The 16,617-nt window shown below is 30.1% G+C and overlaps 2 protein-coding genes and 1 long non-coding RNA gene across 3 annotated transcripts; 1 reads left to right on the plus strand and 2 right to left on the minus strand.

The window, feature by feature from the left end:
• Positions 1-1,229: 1,229 nt before the first annotated feature.
• LOC123924649 (vesicle-associated membrane protein 714) lies at positions 1,230-4,865 on the minus strand. The gene is made up of 4 exons (XM_045977603.1): positions 4,522-4,865; positions 2,818-3,008; positions 1,899-2,062; positions 1,230-1,726 (listed from the first exon to the last, which is right to left on the minus strand). Exons 1-4 carry the CDS (start codon positions 4,736-4,738, stop codon positions 1,636-1,638), a joined length of 663 nt encoding a protein of 220 aa, XP_045833559.1. The 5' UTR covers positions 4,739-4,865; the 3' UTR covers positions 1,230-1,635.
• Positions 4,866-6,108: 1,243 nt separating this feature from the next.
• On the minus strand, positions 6,109-9,415 carry LOC123921893 (NAC domain-containing protein 90-like). The gene is made up of 3 exons (XM_045974595.1): positions 9,181-9,415; positions 8,680-8,969; positions 6,109-6,701 (listed from the first exon to the last, which is right to left on the minus strand). Exons 1-3 carry the CDS (start codon positions 9,335-9,337, stop codon positions 6,390-6,392), a joined length of 759 nt encoding a protein of 252 aa, XP_045830551.1. The 5' UTR covers positions 9,338-9,415; the 3' UTR covers positions 6,109-6,389.
• Positions 9,416-14,481: 5,066 nt separating this feature from the next.
• On the plus strand, positions 14,482-15,059 carry LOC123924570. The gene is made up of 2 exons (XR_006814752.1): positions 14,482-14,647; positions 14,745-15,059. It is a non-coding gene; the product is annotated as an uncharacterized LOC123924570 (long non-coding RNA).
• Positions 15,060-16,617: the final 1,558 nt, after the last annotated feature.

The following is a 16,617-nucleotide window of genomic DNA, read 5'->3' on the forward strand; positions in this document are numbered from 1 at the left end:
TTCATTTCTTTCTCTTTCCGGTTGCATTTACTTGTTATTGTAGGTATTTCAATGACTTTGTCCATTTCATCATCAGCAAACAAAGATTGATTTTCTTATTTGTTACTAAACCATGAGTTCAAACTTGTCAATTGTCTGATCAATTGATTTTTTTTTTCTCTTTAGAAAATGAAGATGGTTAAGGTTAAAAATGAGGGATGTTTGAACAGAGATTTTATCTTTGATATTCTATCACGTGTTCCGACAAAGCCTTTGCTTAGCTTGAAGTGTATTTCAAGAGGGTGGCACAACATCATTTAAAACCGTTCATTCATCAAAGCTCAACTCAAAAACACACAGCTTGTTTTAAATGGTTTCATTGTTCAAGACAAGTACATGATCAGCAAACGAGATATCAAAACGGTTAGTTACATTTTAATGGAGTCCAAAAATGGTGCCAAAGTAGTTCACTAGACGGTTTTCGGTTTTCTTCCCGAAGATGTTGTTGTTTTGTCATCGTGTAAAGGAATTGTATGCTGCCGTAGTTACTAGTTGTTTTCCTTCTCCAAATCAAACCATCTATGTCAGCAAAACAGTTCGTTCTCCCCAAAAATTTGAAAGAAATCATTGTATGCTTTTTGATGGAGAAGCTTGTAGATCTATCATTTCTGTTTCATGGTCGTGGATGTGTTACTATTCCCTTCATCTATTTTTTGTTGATATATCATTTTTGGTATTGTTGAACCTCCATTTTTTCAGATTTTCCTTCTTCCTCCTTTTCTATCCATTTTTGTTGAGTTTTGAACAACTTTTATTATATTTTAATGATAAGCAACACAGCTCCAAGATTGCTTTCTGAAGCAACTGACAGCAAAAGTTAAGCAACACAAAGCTCCAACGGCAGAAAAGTTAAGGTACAGAGCTAAGGCTTCCACGTAATCACTAAGAAACCAGCGTTGGAGCTGCACTAACAAGTTTAGATCTGAGCCATTATTTTTTTTGTTTTGCCACGTGTATTACTTATGAATAGAAATGGTCATGGCCATTTCCCCTCCAAATGTAGAGGATCCTGACCCGCAAATAGGGTTCCAGAAAAGCAATTTCCAGTCTTACCATAACTTAAGTTTCTTTCATTAATTGTACCAAAAAATAAGTTTCTTTCATTAACACATTGCCCACCAATGAGCCATTATTTGTTATCTAGACGATTTATTATCGACTTAACTAAACCAGCATTGTGTTCAGAGATGTATGTGAAATTGAGACTAACCATTAAAATACAGGAATACAGCTGCTTCATCCTAAATTTCAATATCACCAACATACATAAGCATTAAAATGGAAATAATGTGTACAAGAAAAATGCAATAATTTATAAAGAAAAAATTATTTAAACCTAGTAAAAATCCACATTTACAGAGTGTGCCCTATAATCACAAAATAGTACCTTACCAGGCTTTCGCATGTAATATTATATTACATAACCAAGAACAGCAAAATCGAGAAAATATACGTAACTGATTCTGGACCCTGTATCAAATTTTCTCACTCAGCACATAATTTTGAATCTAAAATACTGAAGTGCCAATGTAGATCTTGACTAGAATATTCTTGATCATTGCAGAGGTCAGAAAATATAACCAGCAGGAGTGACAATTAAGATCTGCAGGACGGTAGAGTAATGCCACCACAGCAAGCAGCGATTAAAAAGTAAAGGAGAAGAACAATCAAGCACGTCAATAACGCCCTGTCAAAGACCGAAATACATACAGTCAAGGCAAGAATAGAAGAAAAATGCAAAAAGCCTATTTTTCTGTCCGAAATAAATCCAATGACCTTTTGGTATCCCATGTAAAAATTCAAAAATCTATACTTTTCAAATATATATTCTTTATATTAAGTTAAGAACTTTCACTCACAAGAGTTTGAAATTTTTCATCCAAAGAGCTCTTCGAAGGCGCTTCGACTGTTTCCTAAAGTGAAATGAACTGTCTTGCATTGTTGCCGTCTTATCAACTAGAAGTTCAATCCGGTCACCTCTCTCCAATACTTTCTCAATATTATCCACCATGATAGTGCGTATCTGAATGATAAGAGTGAAAATTACAATGTTATCAACTAAGTGGTAGTCATTAAATAGACTTAGCATGCATGACACAAACATCAACAACTTAACTAACAGTACAGCATCTATACAACTTAAAATCCAATACAGTGCTCTTCAGAAGCAGGCTGCAAAATAATCAACATATGATGATTTTCAGAAAAAAAAAGGTACACAACTTTGCTAATAAGTATTCTTGGCTATAGGCATCACTCCTTGGGGTAAGCGATGCTTCTTTTAAAGGCACTAACTAAGCACATTTCAAGTGAAGAGGGTATACCAGTATACTACTTCTAGTAAGCTTACCAAGTACCAACTCTATACAAAGATAAATCCTTTATATACGAAGTTAATAACTCATCATCACATTCATTTTAACTAAAAGTAAAACTGCAAAGAAAAAATTGAAATCATATTATCACATTTGTGTTTTCTTTAGTCCCACAAACCAGATGGGTTATTTGTTGTTATAGAACCAGATTATATGTTCAAGTTGTCTGTCACTTGCAGCGCATACCTAGGAAGAAGGTAAATTAATCAACAGAAAATAGAGTTGCATATTAAACCAACAAGAGCACAACTTTGCCTATCATACCATGAAACATGATTAGCTTATGTAGTGTTCTGTTCTCATTTTCTCACTTTGTGTTAGATATGTAAAATGTGGGGTGGAGTGGAGATAGATACATCAAAACAGGAAATAAGGAGGGACAAATTTCTTTGAAATTACTTGCCTCGCCAACTTCACCCCTCACCCGATTGAGGGTATCAACACTGGGATTACTAGAAAAAAACTCCATTTGCTGATGCAAAACCCTTGAGAACTCATCATTCATTGCGTAAGCCGGTGCATAATTGGCAACTTTGCTGTAGTTCTTCATAAACCTCATTTGGATATCTTCCAAGTATGAGAAAGGGATTCTCCCTAGATAAATAAAAAATGGGACGTATTAATAAGCGCATGAAAACAACGACAGAGATTATAACAGAATAATAAGTTCTTGCTGCTTCGACAACAAATATGTTAATGATTGCTAGTCATTGTTGATGCAGAGATAAATACACTAATCCTATAAATCATTCAAGTTATTGATTTTCACAAAAAATGGAAAACTCAACCACAGCTTGGATAAGATTATGTAGTCAATTTGGAAAAATAAATAGCTATAGGTCTGTCTTCTCTGATAGTTTCTAGATGGCTTTGTCCAACAAGCACAACTTGAACATGTCTTGCACCATGCATAAGTGACCAAATAGCCTTAGTATTTAATGATTTTTAATTCAATGGCCAAGATTTTAGTCTTGCATTAAGTCACTAAAGAGTCAGCCTGCAAAGAGTCAAAACTATTAGAAAGGCTGAAGAGTCAGCCTGCAAAGTCTGGATGGCTATATCGAAGCCCAAACGGTGAAAGAGCTCAGTATAAGCTTAAGGCTTGATCTGCAGTGTCTGGATAGTACCGTTCCTTATAGTTATTGACTGTTCACAGATTCTGCTCCAGACAAATTCCTTATGGAGAAGAGTCTTTCAAAAGCAATGACTGCATTAGACATCACGCCCCGTCATACCACCGTGGTGACAATTGAATGAATCCCCAGCTTGATTCTGAGTGGTTTTTTTTTGTTGATCAAAGGCTTGATTTTGCATTGAGAAGCAACCAACGTGCGTTCACCTTCTTCGAACATGGTTGCATTCTCAGTGGAGAAATTCATATCACTATTAATTTACGCAAGGTTTGTTCCAGACAATCAGCAGTAGCCGGAAAAACCCTAAAGAACACACCTCTACGTAATACAATTAATTTCCTAATCGAAGAACTAACAACACGACAACGAGGTCACAGACTTCATTACTTAAATTACTCCAACACCGTTGATTTTAAATTTTCAAAAATTTTATATTCACTAGAAGTTTAAACAAAAGACATACACCAAAAGCAACAAAATGCAAAGATTCTCTTCTAAAGAACAATTATATGTAATTAAAAGATATCAAAGTCGAGTACTTTTATTTTCCTAAACACCTCTACGCAATACAATTAATTTCCTAATCGATGAACTAACAACACAACAACAATTTCACACACTTCATTACTTCAATGAATCACTCCAACACCGTTGATTTTAAATTTTCATCAATTTTATATTCACTAGAAGCAATAAAATACAAAATTAGTGTATTTAAAGAACGATTATCTGTAACTAAAATATATCAAAGTCTAGTACTTTTTCCACAAACAACTTTTTTTGCACAAACATTATTTTCTCAATTTTTGTTACTTTTATTTTCATTTATCAAAACGAAAATGAAATCTTATGCAGAATACTTAATCCAAGCAAAGTCACTCATCTCACAAGAAATTGAAACTAGAAAAATAGATCTTGCAGTGATTAAATAAAAAAAAACGAAATCAAGAAAATGAAGAACTGAAATTACTCACTTCCAAAGGTGTCATTAGCCATACAAAGGAAAGTGAGACTATCAGATCGGAGTATGTGAAAGATGTATCTATCTTGAGAGAAGCAAAGTCTAGACTCTGATTCGGTTGGAAGCTTCTCGAGTAAACGGCGAGCGACGGCACCGGTGTTGCCGGTGACGGCACTGAACTCCGCCAATACAACTGTGCCTCTTGCTACCAAAGCGTAGAGGATCGCCATCGGCGGAAAAACGTTGTGTGTGCTACTGGTCCCTACTACGACTAGATCTTTGAGTTTGTTTTTGTGAGAACCAGAATCGCGGAGTTCAAAAGAAAACGTTGAAATGGTAAGCTATATTTTTGTTTATTTTATTTTATTTTATTTTGGTAAGTACTTTCCTTATTTTTATTAGTTTAATTTGGAGCAGCGTTTTGAAGATTCATCTTTTTTGTTTTTAATAATTTTAAATTTATATTGTATTGATGTATTCTTATCAATTTGAATAAATACTTTAATTTAGTAAAAAAAAATTGCATGTACCGTCGGCATAAAGTATAACTTTACACGATAATATATATAAATTAAATTCTATTTTTATGGGTAGAGTTGAAAATTTAAGTGTCATACTAACATGAGCATGGGACATTAGTTAAATTTTGTATTGAAAATAGATTTTTCTTAAAAAATAAAATAGACATTGGTATTAAAATATGAAAAATGTGTTTCTTAACAAGTCAAATCTTCGGCACAAGATGTACCGAGATAAAGTACCAAAGTTTACAATTAGAAATATGAAAAATGTTAATGTGTTTTCTATGAGCATACGGTAATAAACTAAATATGAAAGTATTATCTTGAAATTTGTATATTTAATATTATAAGTATTAAATTTTTCATCTTATTAACCGATAATTTTCTATATTTGGATACTTTAACATGTGCACTTAATATGACTCTTAAATTTTCTATATTTAGTAATTTAGAGTTCGACCGCGAGATAAGTAAAATCTCGCAAAAAATTATTTCTACTAAGAATTAAACTCAGGTTCTTCCAAAAAATGACTCGTCTTAGGAGGAGTTTATTAAATACTTGAGTTTAATGTTTTTGTTTACTATATTAAGTTTTTTTTTGTTAGGTAGTTTAGTGGCTAGAAATTCCACCTATAAAGCGGAGAAGTGAGATATTCGGGGTTCAAACTCAACCCTACATATAAAATATAATGTTCCTACCAACTGAGCTAAGTTCATAGGAGACTGTATTAAGTTTCTTATTTAGTCTCTCAGATAGCATTTCTGGGATAAAATCATAGTTCATGTCTAGTGGAAGCTTAGTTTTCAATCATTTCGTGACACTGGGCGTGGCTGAACCATTTATTAAGTCTAAAAATTGGAATTTCATTTGAGATTTGAATTTGTGGTTGAAAAATCTAACAACTTGTCTTAGCTAGGTATTCATTTTGTTAATCTTGTTCTTTGTTGCCTTGGGTTGGGTGTTTTTCTTTACACTTAAACATTTGTAGTATCTTCTTTTCCACTTAAACTCGTTAGTATCTTCTTTGAGTTTGGGTGTTTTGTGCTTGAAATGGTCGTTTAATTTAAAGTCATTTAGCTTCATCAAGAAAAATTAATCTACCTTGCTTTTATTCATTAACTGGTTCGCTTCAATACATACACACACATTTCCAAGTACCTTATTTTCTTTGGTAAAATGAATCATATTTTTCCTATACTTTATAAACAAATATGATGAATTATGTTACAAATTTAATCCCTGTTGTAATTTGTTAGCCACGGTTGATGTCTTATTCTAACGAGTCATGTATACTCTTGACTTGGTCTCTTGCTTGAGATCCCACAATGAGATGGAATTAAGACCAATTAAAATTTAAAATCACCACACTCCATCCCATTCCCAAAGTGATTGGAAATCAACATCATTATCATTGTCATTGTTATTTACATCCCAATTAGTGCTATTTGAACTTCCTACATCCTCTTGCATTTGAGCACTGTGAAGATGAGAATTTTCAAATGAACTTGATGCATCCATTTGTGTAGCTTGATTAGCACTAATTGGATTTTGATTAATCTCATGATTAACCTGCAATTGATTAACTCTTTTCTTTTCTAATGGGCGTCTATCAAATGCTCGAAAGCTTCCAGATATCACGTACACTCGACACAAGCTGAATTCTCGTCTCAACTATAAACACCAAAGGAAAACACTATCAATCATCATAATTCTTTGAAACCAAATTAAAAGTCTCTCTATGAAATAATAGTCTCTTCTTCTAAAAACTGAAGAGTTAACACAAAATATAATACTTTCTCTGGTCCTTATTATAGGAAAAAACTTACTTTTTAGATTCAGAGTATGCTAGATGTATCTGGTTCATATTATTGTCTAGATACATCAAATATTCTATGAATCTAAAAAATAAATTTCTTTTTGTAATAAGAATCAGAGGGAGTAATATAAAAGTATCTTTGAAAAATTTAAGTACTTTATTATTGAACATCATGAGACAAAACAACATGGAGACAAATTTTTAAGGTATTAAACAATGGGTCTTGACACATGTTAAGATATCCTAATTTGTAATCATGTATCAAATTTAATAGATAAAATGTTATTTTAATATTTTAGTCGACTTGTATTTAAGACAAAAAAATTGTCCTATGATTTAGTGAGAGGCAATAATTTCAAATTTTGCCCAATTTCTAAAACAATTTTAAAATCAAATGCAAGATAACTGAAATTGTCAAGTTCAATCTCTTATTTTTCTTAACATATCAAATACCACCCTTAATATAGATTTTTTTTTTTAGAAAAATGAGAAATTGAAAAATAAATCCTAAAAAATTTAAATAAAATAATGCTTTGAGTATTTCTCTTAATATCTATTTCTGATATTTTAAAACAAATAATAAATTTTTGGGTAAATAGTGTCATACCCCCCTGCAAAATAGGCGAGTTTTGCGTTACCCCCCCTGCAAAATATTTTTTTGAGATTACCCCCTTGCAATGTCAAGATTCCTTGCGTTACCCCCCCTGGCTCAACAAGTGGGCATATGACATGGACGAATCTTGACGTGGCATGACACGTGGAAATTAATTAATTTTTTATTTATTTTTAATTGCCAACTCAGTAATTATTTATTTTTTAATTAAAAAAAAATTAAAAAAACTTTTTTTTTTACGGTAACTTTTTTTTAAAGAAATCTTTTTTTTTTAAAGAAACTTTTTTTTTTAAAAAAACTTTTTTTTAAAGAAACTTTTTTTTAAAGAAATTTTTTTATTTAAAGAAACTTTTTTTTTCGTTCCGTTCATATGCAGCGATTGTTCTTCGTTTTCAATTTGGGGGTTAGGGCAAAGCGATTGTTCTTGCGTTACTATGTGATTGCAGTTTTTTTTTTGTTACTCTATTATTATTAGTTATTATTATTATTATTATTAGTTTTTTTTTCATCTTCGTTTTTTTTTGTTACTCTATTATTAGTTATTATATATATAAGAATTTTTTTTATATATATATATATAATAACAACTTTTAGTCAAAAAAAAACTTTCTTTTAAGTAAGTTCATAAAAATATAACAACTTTTAAGTTTTTTTTTTTTATTTTTTTAATTAAAAACCCACATTAATTAATGAGTTGGCAATTAAAAATAAATAAAAAATAAATTAATTTCCACGTGTCATGCCACGTCAAGATTCTTTCATGTCATATGCCCACTTGTTGAGCCAGGGGGGTAACGCAAAGAATCTTGACATTGCAGGGGGGTAATCTCAAAAAAATATTTTGCAGGGGGGTAACGCAAAACTCTGCTATTTTGCAGGGGGGTATAACACTATTTACCCTAAATTTTTCTATGGCAACCAAATACAAAACCGGTTCTTCTTTTTTTAAAAATCTCTAAAAAAAAAATCTCTAAATTATATTAACTTTTTTTTTTAAATAATTTGTAATAAGAGACAATAAATCAAGTTGTATCTCAAGGAGAATTTTTAAGTCACTAATTATAGTTTTTTGGAAATCAACCAATCTAATCATTTTTTTTAAACACCACCCATAACTCAAATATGTCATTTAATCCAATCTACACGGATGGAATAGCACCTTGTGTCTATATGTATAATTACGTCATGATGATGATAACATAATGATGTAATATATATACCTGTGGTGTGGCAGTATTTGATTGGTTAGAAACTTGAATGGCTCTGTATTCATTCATCTTCCATTTAGTTTTCTTTCCACTAGGTGCCTTTCCTTCGTAAAAAACCATGGTTTTCTTCACCCCAATAACTTTATTATCTGAAGAATAAACATAACCAGGTGAACCAGTTGCCTTCCAATACCCACAAGCAGTTGTTCTATTAGGTCTTCCTCCCCTCGCTTCTCTCTCTTGCCCTGGCGAAAAGAAAAACCATTGCTCTTTATCTTCGCGACAAAGCTCCCCCGCAAGAGCTGCATCGACACATTGCAACAAAATCATAAAATTAAGTAAATTGTTACAAAACTATTGTTACCACGAGCTATACAAATTTAATTTCTATATACTGTAAAAAAATATTATATATTGTCGGAAAAAATCATATCAAGTCATGATTTAATTGACAATATAAAATATTTTTATACTGACAATATATACGAATAAAATTTATTTTAATGTACTTACTTGGGAGATTCGATGGTTCTACACCATTGATGTCAATGACAGGAATGACCCTATCTATATAATTTGTTTGTCCTTGTAGCTTATTGTTAAGGTAAAAGCTAACAAGCTCTTCTTCTGTAGGGAAGAAACGAAAGCCAGGAGGGAAGAGATCTTCCATTGAATTGAATTGAATTGAATATTGAACTTGATTTCGTGTCTTTTTTTTTACTCTAAAGTTTCAAGTGTGTTGAATATTTATATGCAAATATGCAAACCATATATGTATGCACAAGTGTCCAAATACTTAGGTGTGTGGGACAGAGTGAGAGTAGAGAATTTTGTGAGTTTTAGGATACATAGATAGAGGGTAGAAACTTCCACACGGTTATAGGAGCAAGAAAATGTCTTTGCAATAAAACCATATTGTGGTTGCATTATATTGGATATTATTAATTAATGTTTCTATCATCCAATTAATTTCACTTTTGAATAAGTCATAGACTCCAAATACCCATTAGAGAAATAGTAAAATATTAAGTAACGTAGCTGTCTCCCAATAGTTGGCAATATATACGTAATCATTTTATTTATTTTTATGAAAATATACTACTCATTTTATCTTTTTAATATTTTATTTATTAAATAATTTATATTTTCTGGTAAAATTATATAAATATTATATATCTAATGAAGTATCATTAAATTTAGTGTAAATGGTTGATGCGCAGTATGTGATTGACTGTTATAAATTTTGAAGTATATATATCAACTTTCGCTAAAAAATGTATATCATGTATGAAATTTCAGCGTTTTTATTTTTAATTATTTTGCACATTCAAAAAAAATAATTAAAGAGTCTATAAATTTTAATTCAATTAGTAAAATTATCAAAATTATTAAATCGAATATCATGATCAAAATTTAAATTTTGACTAATTTATTTATATATGCATGTTTTTAATAGCTACCGTTATTTTATCTATCAAAAAAAACAAAATCTACTAATAGATTTCACCTATTTAAGTTGAGTAAACTTTTTGTCTATCTACAAAAAGTCAAAAACTCTATTGTTTAACTCACGTTTACTTTATCAATACATGTCGATTTTATTATACCTATTCTAGTTACAAGATACTCCGTAATCTTTATTAGTAGAACGAGTCAAAAGTATCTCATCCATCCCCTTAGGCTAGCAATATATATATGCCTCCGTCCCTTGACATCACATTATATATATAGGAGTCGGAATTCAAATTTTAAACACTCTAATTATTCATCTTTAAGGTGGAATCTCTATCTACTAAACCACTTAACAAAAAAAAAGTTCAATAAAATGTTGGACCGCATAACTAAAGAGAAAATGAAGATGCTAATTAGAGCAGACATAAGAGTTAGGTGATTTTTAAAATTCGAAAAATGAGGTGTAATTTTAATAATGACCCCTAAGACGGGGAAAAATTTTCTAGACCAAGAAGTCAAGTAGTTGATGTTTTAGCAGATGCTGACTAAGATTTTTTATGACGTTGAATTAACAGATTTGAATCCTCTCTCAATCCTCTCTATCTCTCTCTTAATCTCACTTCCTCTCATTATTATTTTAAAACTTTTTATTGAAGAGAGAGATTGAAATTAAGAGAGAGATAGAGATGATTGAGAGAGATGAAGAGGAGAGTGAAGGAGAAAATCCAATCACTGAATTAACATGTCATTTTCATTTAAAAATTAAAAAAATAGAAAATAACATGTCAGATTTTTTTTAAAAAAAAAAAACAAAATACATTGAAAAATAAAAATAAAAATAGAAAGTTAATATACTTACCAAAAAAAAGTTAATATATTAGATTTAAAAATATATTATATTTAAAAAAAATTATCAAAGTAAAAGAAAGAAATCACGCAAAGAACAAAGAGCAAAAATTGGAGTTCCTGACTCAAAGCTTCGATTGAAGGACAAATCACGCAAAGAAGAAAGAAGATGTCGAGTAGCAAAAGTGGTAGCAAAGGTGGTTCGTCTTCTTCAGTTTTTCTTTCTTCTATTTTGATAATTTGTTTATTTTTTAAAATCTAATATATTTTTAAATCTATTTTTTTTTGTAAGTGTATTAACTTTCTATTTCTATTTTTCAATTTTTTTTTTTTTAAAATCTGACATGTTATTTTTCATTTTTTATTTTTAAATGAAAATGACATGTTAATTTCATGTCATCAAAAATCCTACTCAGCATCTGTCAAATCATCAACTACTTGACATATCAACCAAAAATTCACCTCAAGGACCTTTTTAAAAGTTTTAGTTTTTTGCAGGGACTAAAACCAAACTTTTATTTGCAGAGGCTAAAATCAAAACAAGCCGTAATTGCAGGAACCGTTTTCATATTTAAGTCTATGACAAAAGCTAACATGTGCACTTGGGGTACTTGTTAGTATACTATTAAAAGAAATTTTGTATGAAAACTTGTGTACTTTATAAAGTTAAAGGTCAAAGATTTATTTTTTCAAGACAAAATCACTGCTTAAAGTTACCTTAACATGTGCCTAAGCCTATTTATAACCTTTATTCCCATGGTTAGTAAAATATTTAATATAAAATTAAAATTAAGAGAGTTTCGGTTATAGTCGTCTTCTTCTTGCAGCCATGGTAGATGCAAAACAACCTAGTTGTGTTCTTGGTCATATTCCTTAAACACTAACACCACTACCACCACGAACACCACCACAGTCCACGGATATTCCTTGGGAATAATTAACTAGATGCACATGGGTTGCTACAAGAAACATGCAGGCAAACAGGATTATTGATGCTCTTATATCGACAAACGGAGAAAGTCTTTCATGGGCACAACTCTAAATAAATGTCATGTGGGCACACTCACATAAACTAACAAAATTAAATAAAAAGTATTTAGTCACATCAATTGATATATTATAATTTTGTTTTCCTTTAAATTTTTCTTGGTTATATATGTGTGCCCAAATATTTTCATTTGGGGTTGTGCCCAACCAAGTGTGCCTCCCACAAACGCAAAGAAAAGACAACTTAAATCCAAGAAAAGCTAGACTGTTGAGAATAATTCAAAGTTAATTAAAATTGAGTTAGTTTGGTTGTTACAAAAGTTGTTACTTGCTTTACAAGCAAAACATAATTGGTTAGTGTGTAGGTTAGTTAGTTGAGTTAACTGCTATGTTAATAAGGGCATAAGTTATGGTGCATAAGTCTTGTTTATGCACACCATGCATAAATACCCCAGATTGCTTAGCGCGCCCCCAGTTTGCTTAGCGCACCCCCCAGATTGCTTATCGCCCCCCAGTTTACTTAGCGCGCCCCCACCCCAACATAAATAACAAACAAAACCATTCCACAAGCAGAATGATTTTGGATTACAACCCTCTAAAACCATTCGACAGTAAAAATGGTTTTGGCATTATAAGTACATCTAATGCGAAACCATTCCACAACAAAAATGGTTTTGGGGGGCGCGCGAGAAAATTTGGGGGTGCGCTAAGTATATGGGGGGTGCGCTAAGCAATTTGGGGGGTGCGTTAAGCAATTTTCATTATTTATGTATGGTGCATAAGGAAAAAGCTTATGCACCATAACCACTCCCGTTAATAAGTAACCATAGTTGGTTAATGCTAGCTCATTGGTTTTGTGTATAAAACCCATACTACACCATTGTAAAGATTCATTCCATTTATCATTAATTAAAATTACCCCTTTCTCTCATTCTCTATCTCAATTTATTCAATTACATTCATCCATTCATTGTTCTTAGTTCCAATAAACTGTATTCTCACCCATTTTATAAAAATAGAAGACTACATATGAAAAAAAAAAACAAAAAAAAATTGAAAGAAAACACACAGTTTTGGTGGTAGTGGTGGTTGTGTGGTTGATGAAGAAGATGAAGTTGTATAAAACACAATTTTAATTATTTATTTTTATTAATAAAATATTAATATTAAATTTTCACTTATTTATTTTTCTTTAAAATAAAAAATTATAAAAGTGAGTTTTTTTACTGTGCCATGTGGCCTATATTGATTAGGTCACGTGGCACTCCGTTTATTTCTAACTTTTTTTTTAATGTTTTGAGTAAAAGAGGAATCAAAAGCAAACTGCTATCAAACTGCAGGCACCAAAAGCAAACAAAAAAAAGTGCAGGGACTAATACCAAAAGTTTATGTAATTGCAGGGAATAATTGTTAATTGCAAAGTGGAATCCTCATCTTATTCATCAGTGACAATGCCTTATATAGGCTTATTAAAACATAGGCCTAACAAGTTTTCCCTTGACCAAGTCAAGTTACTCATATGCCTTGCCTAACTCAAACGCGCGCGCTGCACAAGCACAGGCCTACACATCAAGCCTGCACGCACACATACTACACAAGTCACTAAGCTATACACATTACATGATTCATCCAACACTAATCACATATTTAAGCCTATAATATGTTATTGGGACTATAAGAAAATGCTTAAAACCTTGATCATATTCAATTATTAATTGATCAAATAACTACATGTACATGTTGATGCTCAGATCATACGTAGTATGTTGTTGTATTGTACATATAAAAGAACAATGCTCATAGATACTCTTTTCCTCCTATGATATGAACATAGTTAATTTCCTTTCAATGTATAATTAAAGGTTCGTTAAGATTGAACTTGTATGGTTAGAAAAGAATGACATATTATTGTGAATATAAATAAGTGGCAGTTTATTAAACTAATTAAATTTAAGTATTTATTGATCTAAGACTTAAATTTCAAAAATTAGTTTTTATAAAAAAAAAAGGCCTAAATAAATATTTTTTTTTTAAATCTAAGCCTTGAATTTTACATTTATGTCGACACAATGACAAAAATACAACCCATAACTAATAATTCTATTTCTTTTCTTGTGTTAGATTACACAACATTTGTTCAACTCAAACAATTTCTACATTTTATACGTATAAATTTTCATATAAATTTATGACCAAAAAAATTTCTATCGCACCTTTAATATATACATAAATATGTTTTCACCTCTTCGATGTGTTATTTATACAACTAAATTTTTCTTCATTCATTATTATTGTTTCTCTCTTTGGATTTTCTTTTTATCTATTGCAAAAGTCTAAAATAATATAAATATATATAAAATAAAGTTAATAAAAAAATATAATGAACTTTGATGGGCATAAAAAATTTTAAATGACGTATTTTTCCAAACTTAGTGATGTACGCTGTCTTACACACGACATATTGATTAGTGATATTTAACATTAAATACAATTTTACAAATGACTCCTTGCAACTCTTAAGTGCTAAAACCCATTTAATTGAAGTTAACGAAACATAAAATAATTACTTATAAAGAGGTAAAAAAATATTTTATTTATGATGAAATGCAAAGGAGGAAAAATATGGCTCAAATTCTCATGTTTGTTTATATTCTGATCATATTTTTTTCTCTATTTCTTGTTGTTACTAGTAGAAGTATGTAATTTTTCACTCTATTTTGAATTTTCTTATTTATTTATACACAATAACATCACTTGTTAATAAGTTTCCTTTTTCTTATTTGACACTCTAGCTAGAATTCCCTGCATTTCTGAGAGTGATTGTCCGGAGAGTACAACTAAAAAACTTTGGCAGTGCATTGATGGTTTTTGTGACATAATAGTTAGAGAAGGTTCTTCGACGGGATGTATTTTATGTCCAAAATGTGATAGCTCAATGATAAGAGTTTGACTTTGTTATCTTAAGGAACATGTTTAAATCTCACTCGAGAAAATTATTGTAAAATTATATTTAGTGCCACAATTATGGACACTCGCGCCTAGCAAGAGTTATGAATCTATATCTAAAATTGTTTGACAAGTATAATAAAAATTGTGTCATTTATATATTTATGGTTTATTCTAACAATAATGAATTTTTAGAAATTATGATTATTATTATATGAAAACTTTGCAATAATTGTAATTATAGAAAGAAAAAAAATTCATATGGTCCTTTATCTTATTTTATGCTATAATGTAAGTCATTTTTTTTCGTGTTTAAGTCATTTATCTTTTAAAAAATGCACAATGATTTTCTTTTTCATTTATTGTTCAATAACATTGATATGTAAGTTACAAATCAAAATATTATACTTACTCAAATATCATTAATTAGACAGTATTTGATATACTATTTGACGTGCTTGTGTAAATTTTTATTAGCAACATAATGTTAGTTGGTATGCTTTGAAAAAATTTCTAATGTGGCAACCTAAATTTTCACCATAGAAATAAAATGAAGTGTAAGACCACAATGTAAAATGGTCCAATATATTGGTGCAACAAATAGAGAAGAAAAAAATCACTACAACAACATAGATGAGAAGAGAGGAACTAGAGCATTATATTTTTTGAAGTTATTATTTTAAGACTAATCATGCCAAAAAATAAAATATTATTAGATGAAACTGACAATATAAATAGTATAAAAGAGAGAAATTGTGAAAAATATAATATATAGATTTAATTTATCATTTGGTACAAGAGAAACATATATATATATATATATATATATATATATATATATATATATATATATATATATTCTCCCTCTTTATTTGGTTGGTTATAAAAAGTGACAAGTACCAACATTACATTGGTCCCTTAAGTAGGGGATCAAGTTCCAAAATCTTGTTGATGAAGAAAATATGGTTGAATGGGGAGATTCACTACGGTGGTCAGCCATATTCTCTAACAAAAATTAGTTATGTTATAAGACAAAGTCGATATAACATGATTACAAAAACATGTGAGTAGAGAGAAACAATATTACTGTTAAAAAATACATTAATATCCTAAATAAAGTAAACAACCAATAGATAAATTCATTTTTAATTCAATTTATTTATTTTTAGTGTATTTTTTTAATAAGCATTTTTAGTGTATACTTGAAAACCTTCACTTACATGCAACTGTTGAGACTAATTCTTCACGTCTTGTATAAATGAACGGCAATTTATTTGATTAAACAACTAACTTATAGACTTTGTTTTATTTAATTTTTTTTTAAGATAAACTAAGTGCATGCTCAAGCAATGTTATAGAGGAGTGAGATTCAAACTAAGTTGGGACTTCGGACCCTTAATAATTACTTGCAAAATACCCACCTATTAATTTAATTAAGTAACTTAACATTTTTTGACCAATATTTATTTATTTTTATTATTTATTCAATTAATTAATTAAGTAATTATAGAAAAATAGACTAATTATTTATACAGATTTTATTTTTTATAATGAAGTATGCACGTATATTGACAAAATTGGTACTAAGATCCTATGAATGCAAAAACAAAGTTTGTCTCGGAAACGTGTAAGAAAGTCTTACTGAAATTAATATGAAGTTGCACAAGAGCACCCATATCATATGTATACGAGGTTACACATTATTATCAATTTCTTGGT

The sequence above is a fragment of the Trifolium pratense genome, linkage group LG4 (genome assembly GCF_020283565.1).
Source record: "Trifolium pratense cultivar HEN17-A07 linkage group LG4, ARS_RC_1.1, whole genome shotgun sequence".
NCBI classification, from domain to species: domain Eukaryota; kingdom Viridiplantae; phylum Streptophyta; class Magnoliopsida; order Fabales; family Fabaceae; genus Trifolium; species Trifolium pratense.

What these genes read in the sequence shown, in the direction of transcription:
- LOC123921893 (XM_045974595.1), bottom strand. Translation starts at nt 9,337, where the DNA reads ATGGAAGATCTCTTCCCTCCTGGCTTTCGTTTCTTCCCTACAGAAGAA. An exon ending in AGAACCATCGAATCTCCCAA is followed by an intron (nt 8,970 to 9,180) that starts GTAAGTACATTA and finishes GTGTCGATGCAG; the next exon opens with CTCTTGCGGGGGAGCTTTGT. An exon ending in CAAATACTGCCACACCACAG is followed by an intron (nt 6,702 to 8,679) that starts GTATATATATTA and finishes TGGTGTTTATAG; the next exon opens with TTGAGACGAGAATTCAGCTT.
- LOC123924649 (XM_045977603.1), bottom strand. Translation starts at nt 4,738, where the DNA reads ATGGCGATCCTCTACGCTTTGGTAGCAAGAGGCACAGTTGTATTGGCG. An exon ending in GGCTAATGACACCTTTGGAA is followed by an intron (nt 3,009 to 4,521) that starts GTGAGTAATTTC and finishes TTATTTATCTAG; the next exon opens with GGAGAATCCCTTTCTCATAC. An exon ending in ATGAAAAATTTCAAACTCTT is followed by an intron (nt 1,727 to 1,898) that starts GTGAGTGAAAGT and finishes GGTCTTTGACAG; the next exon opens with GGCGTTATTGACGTGCTTGA.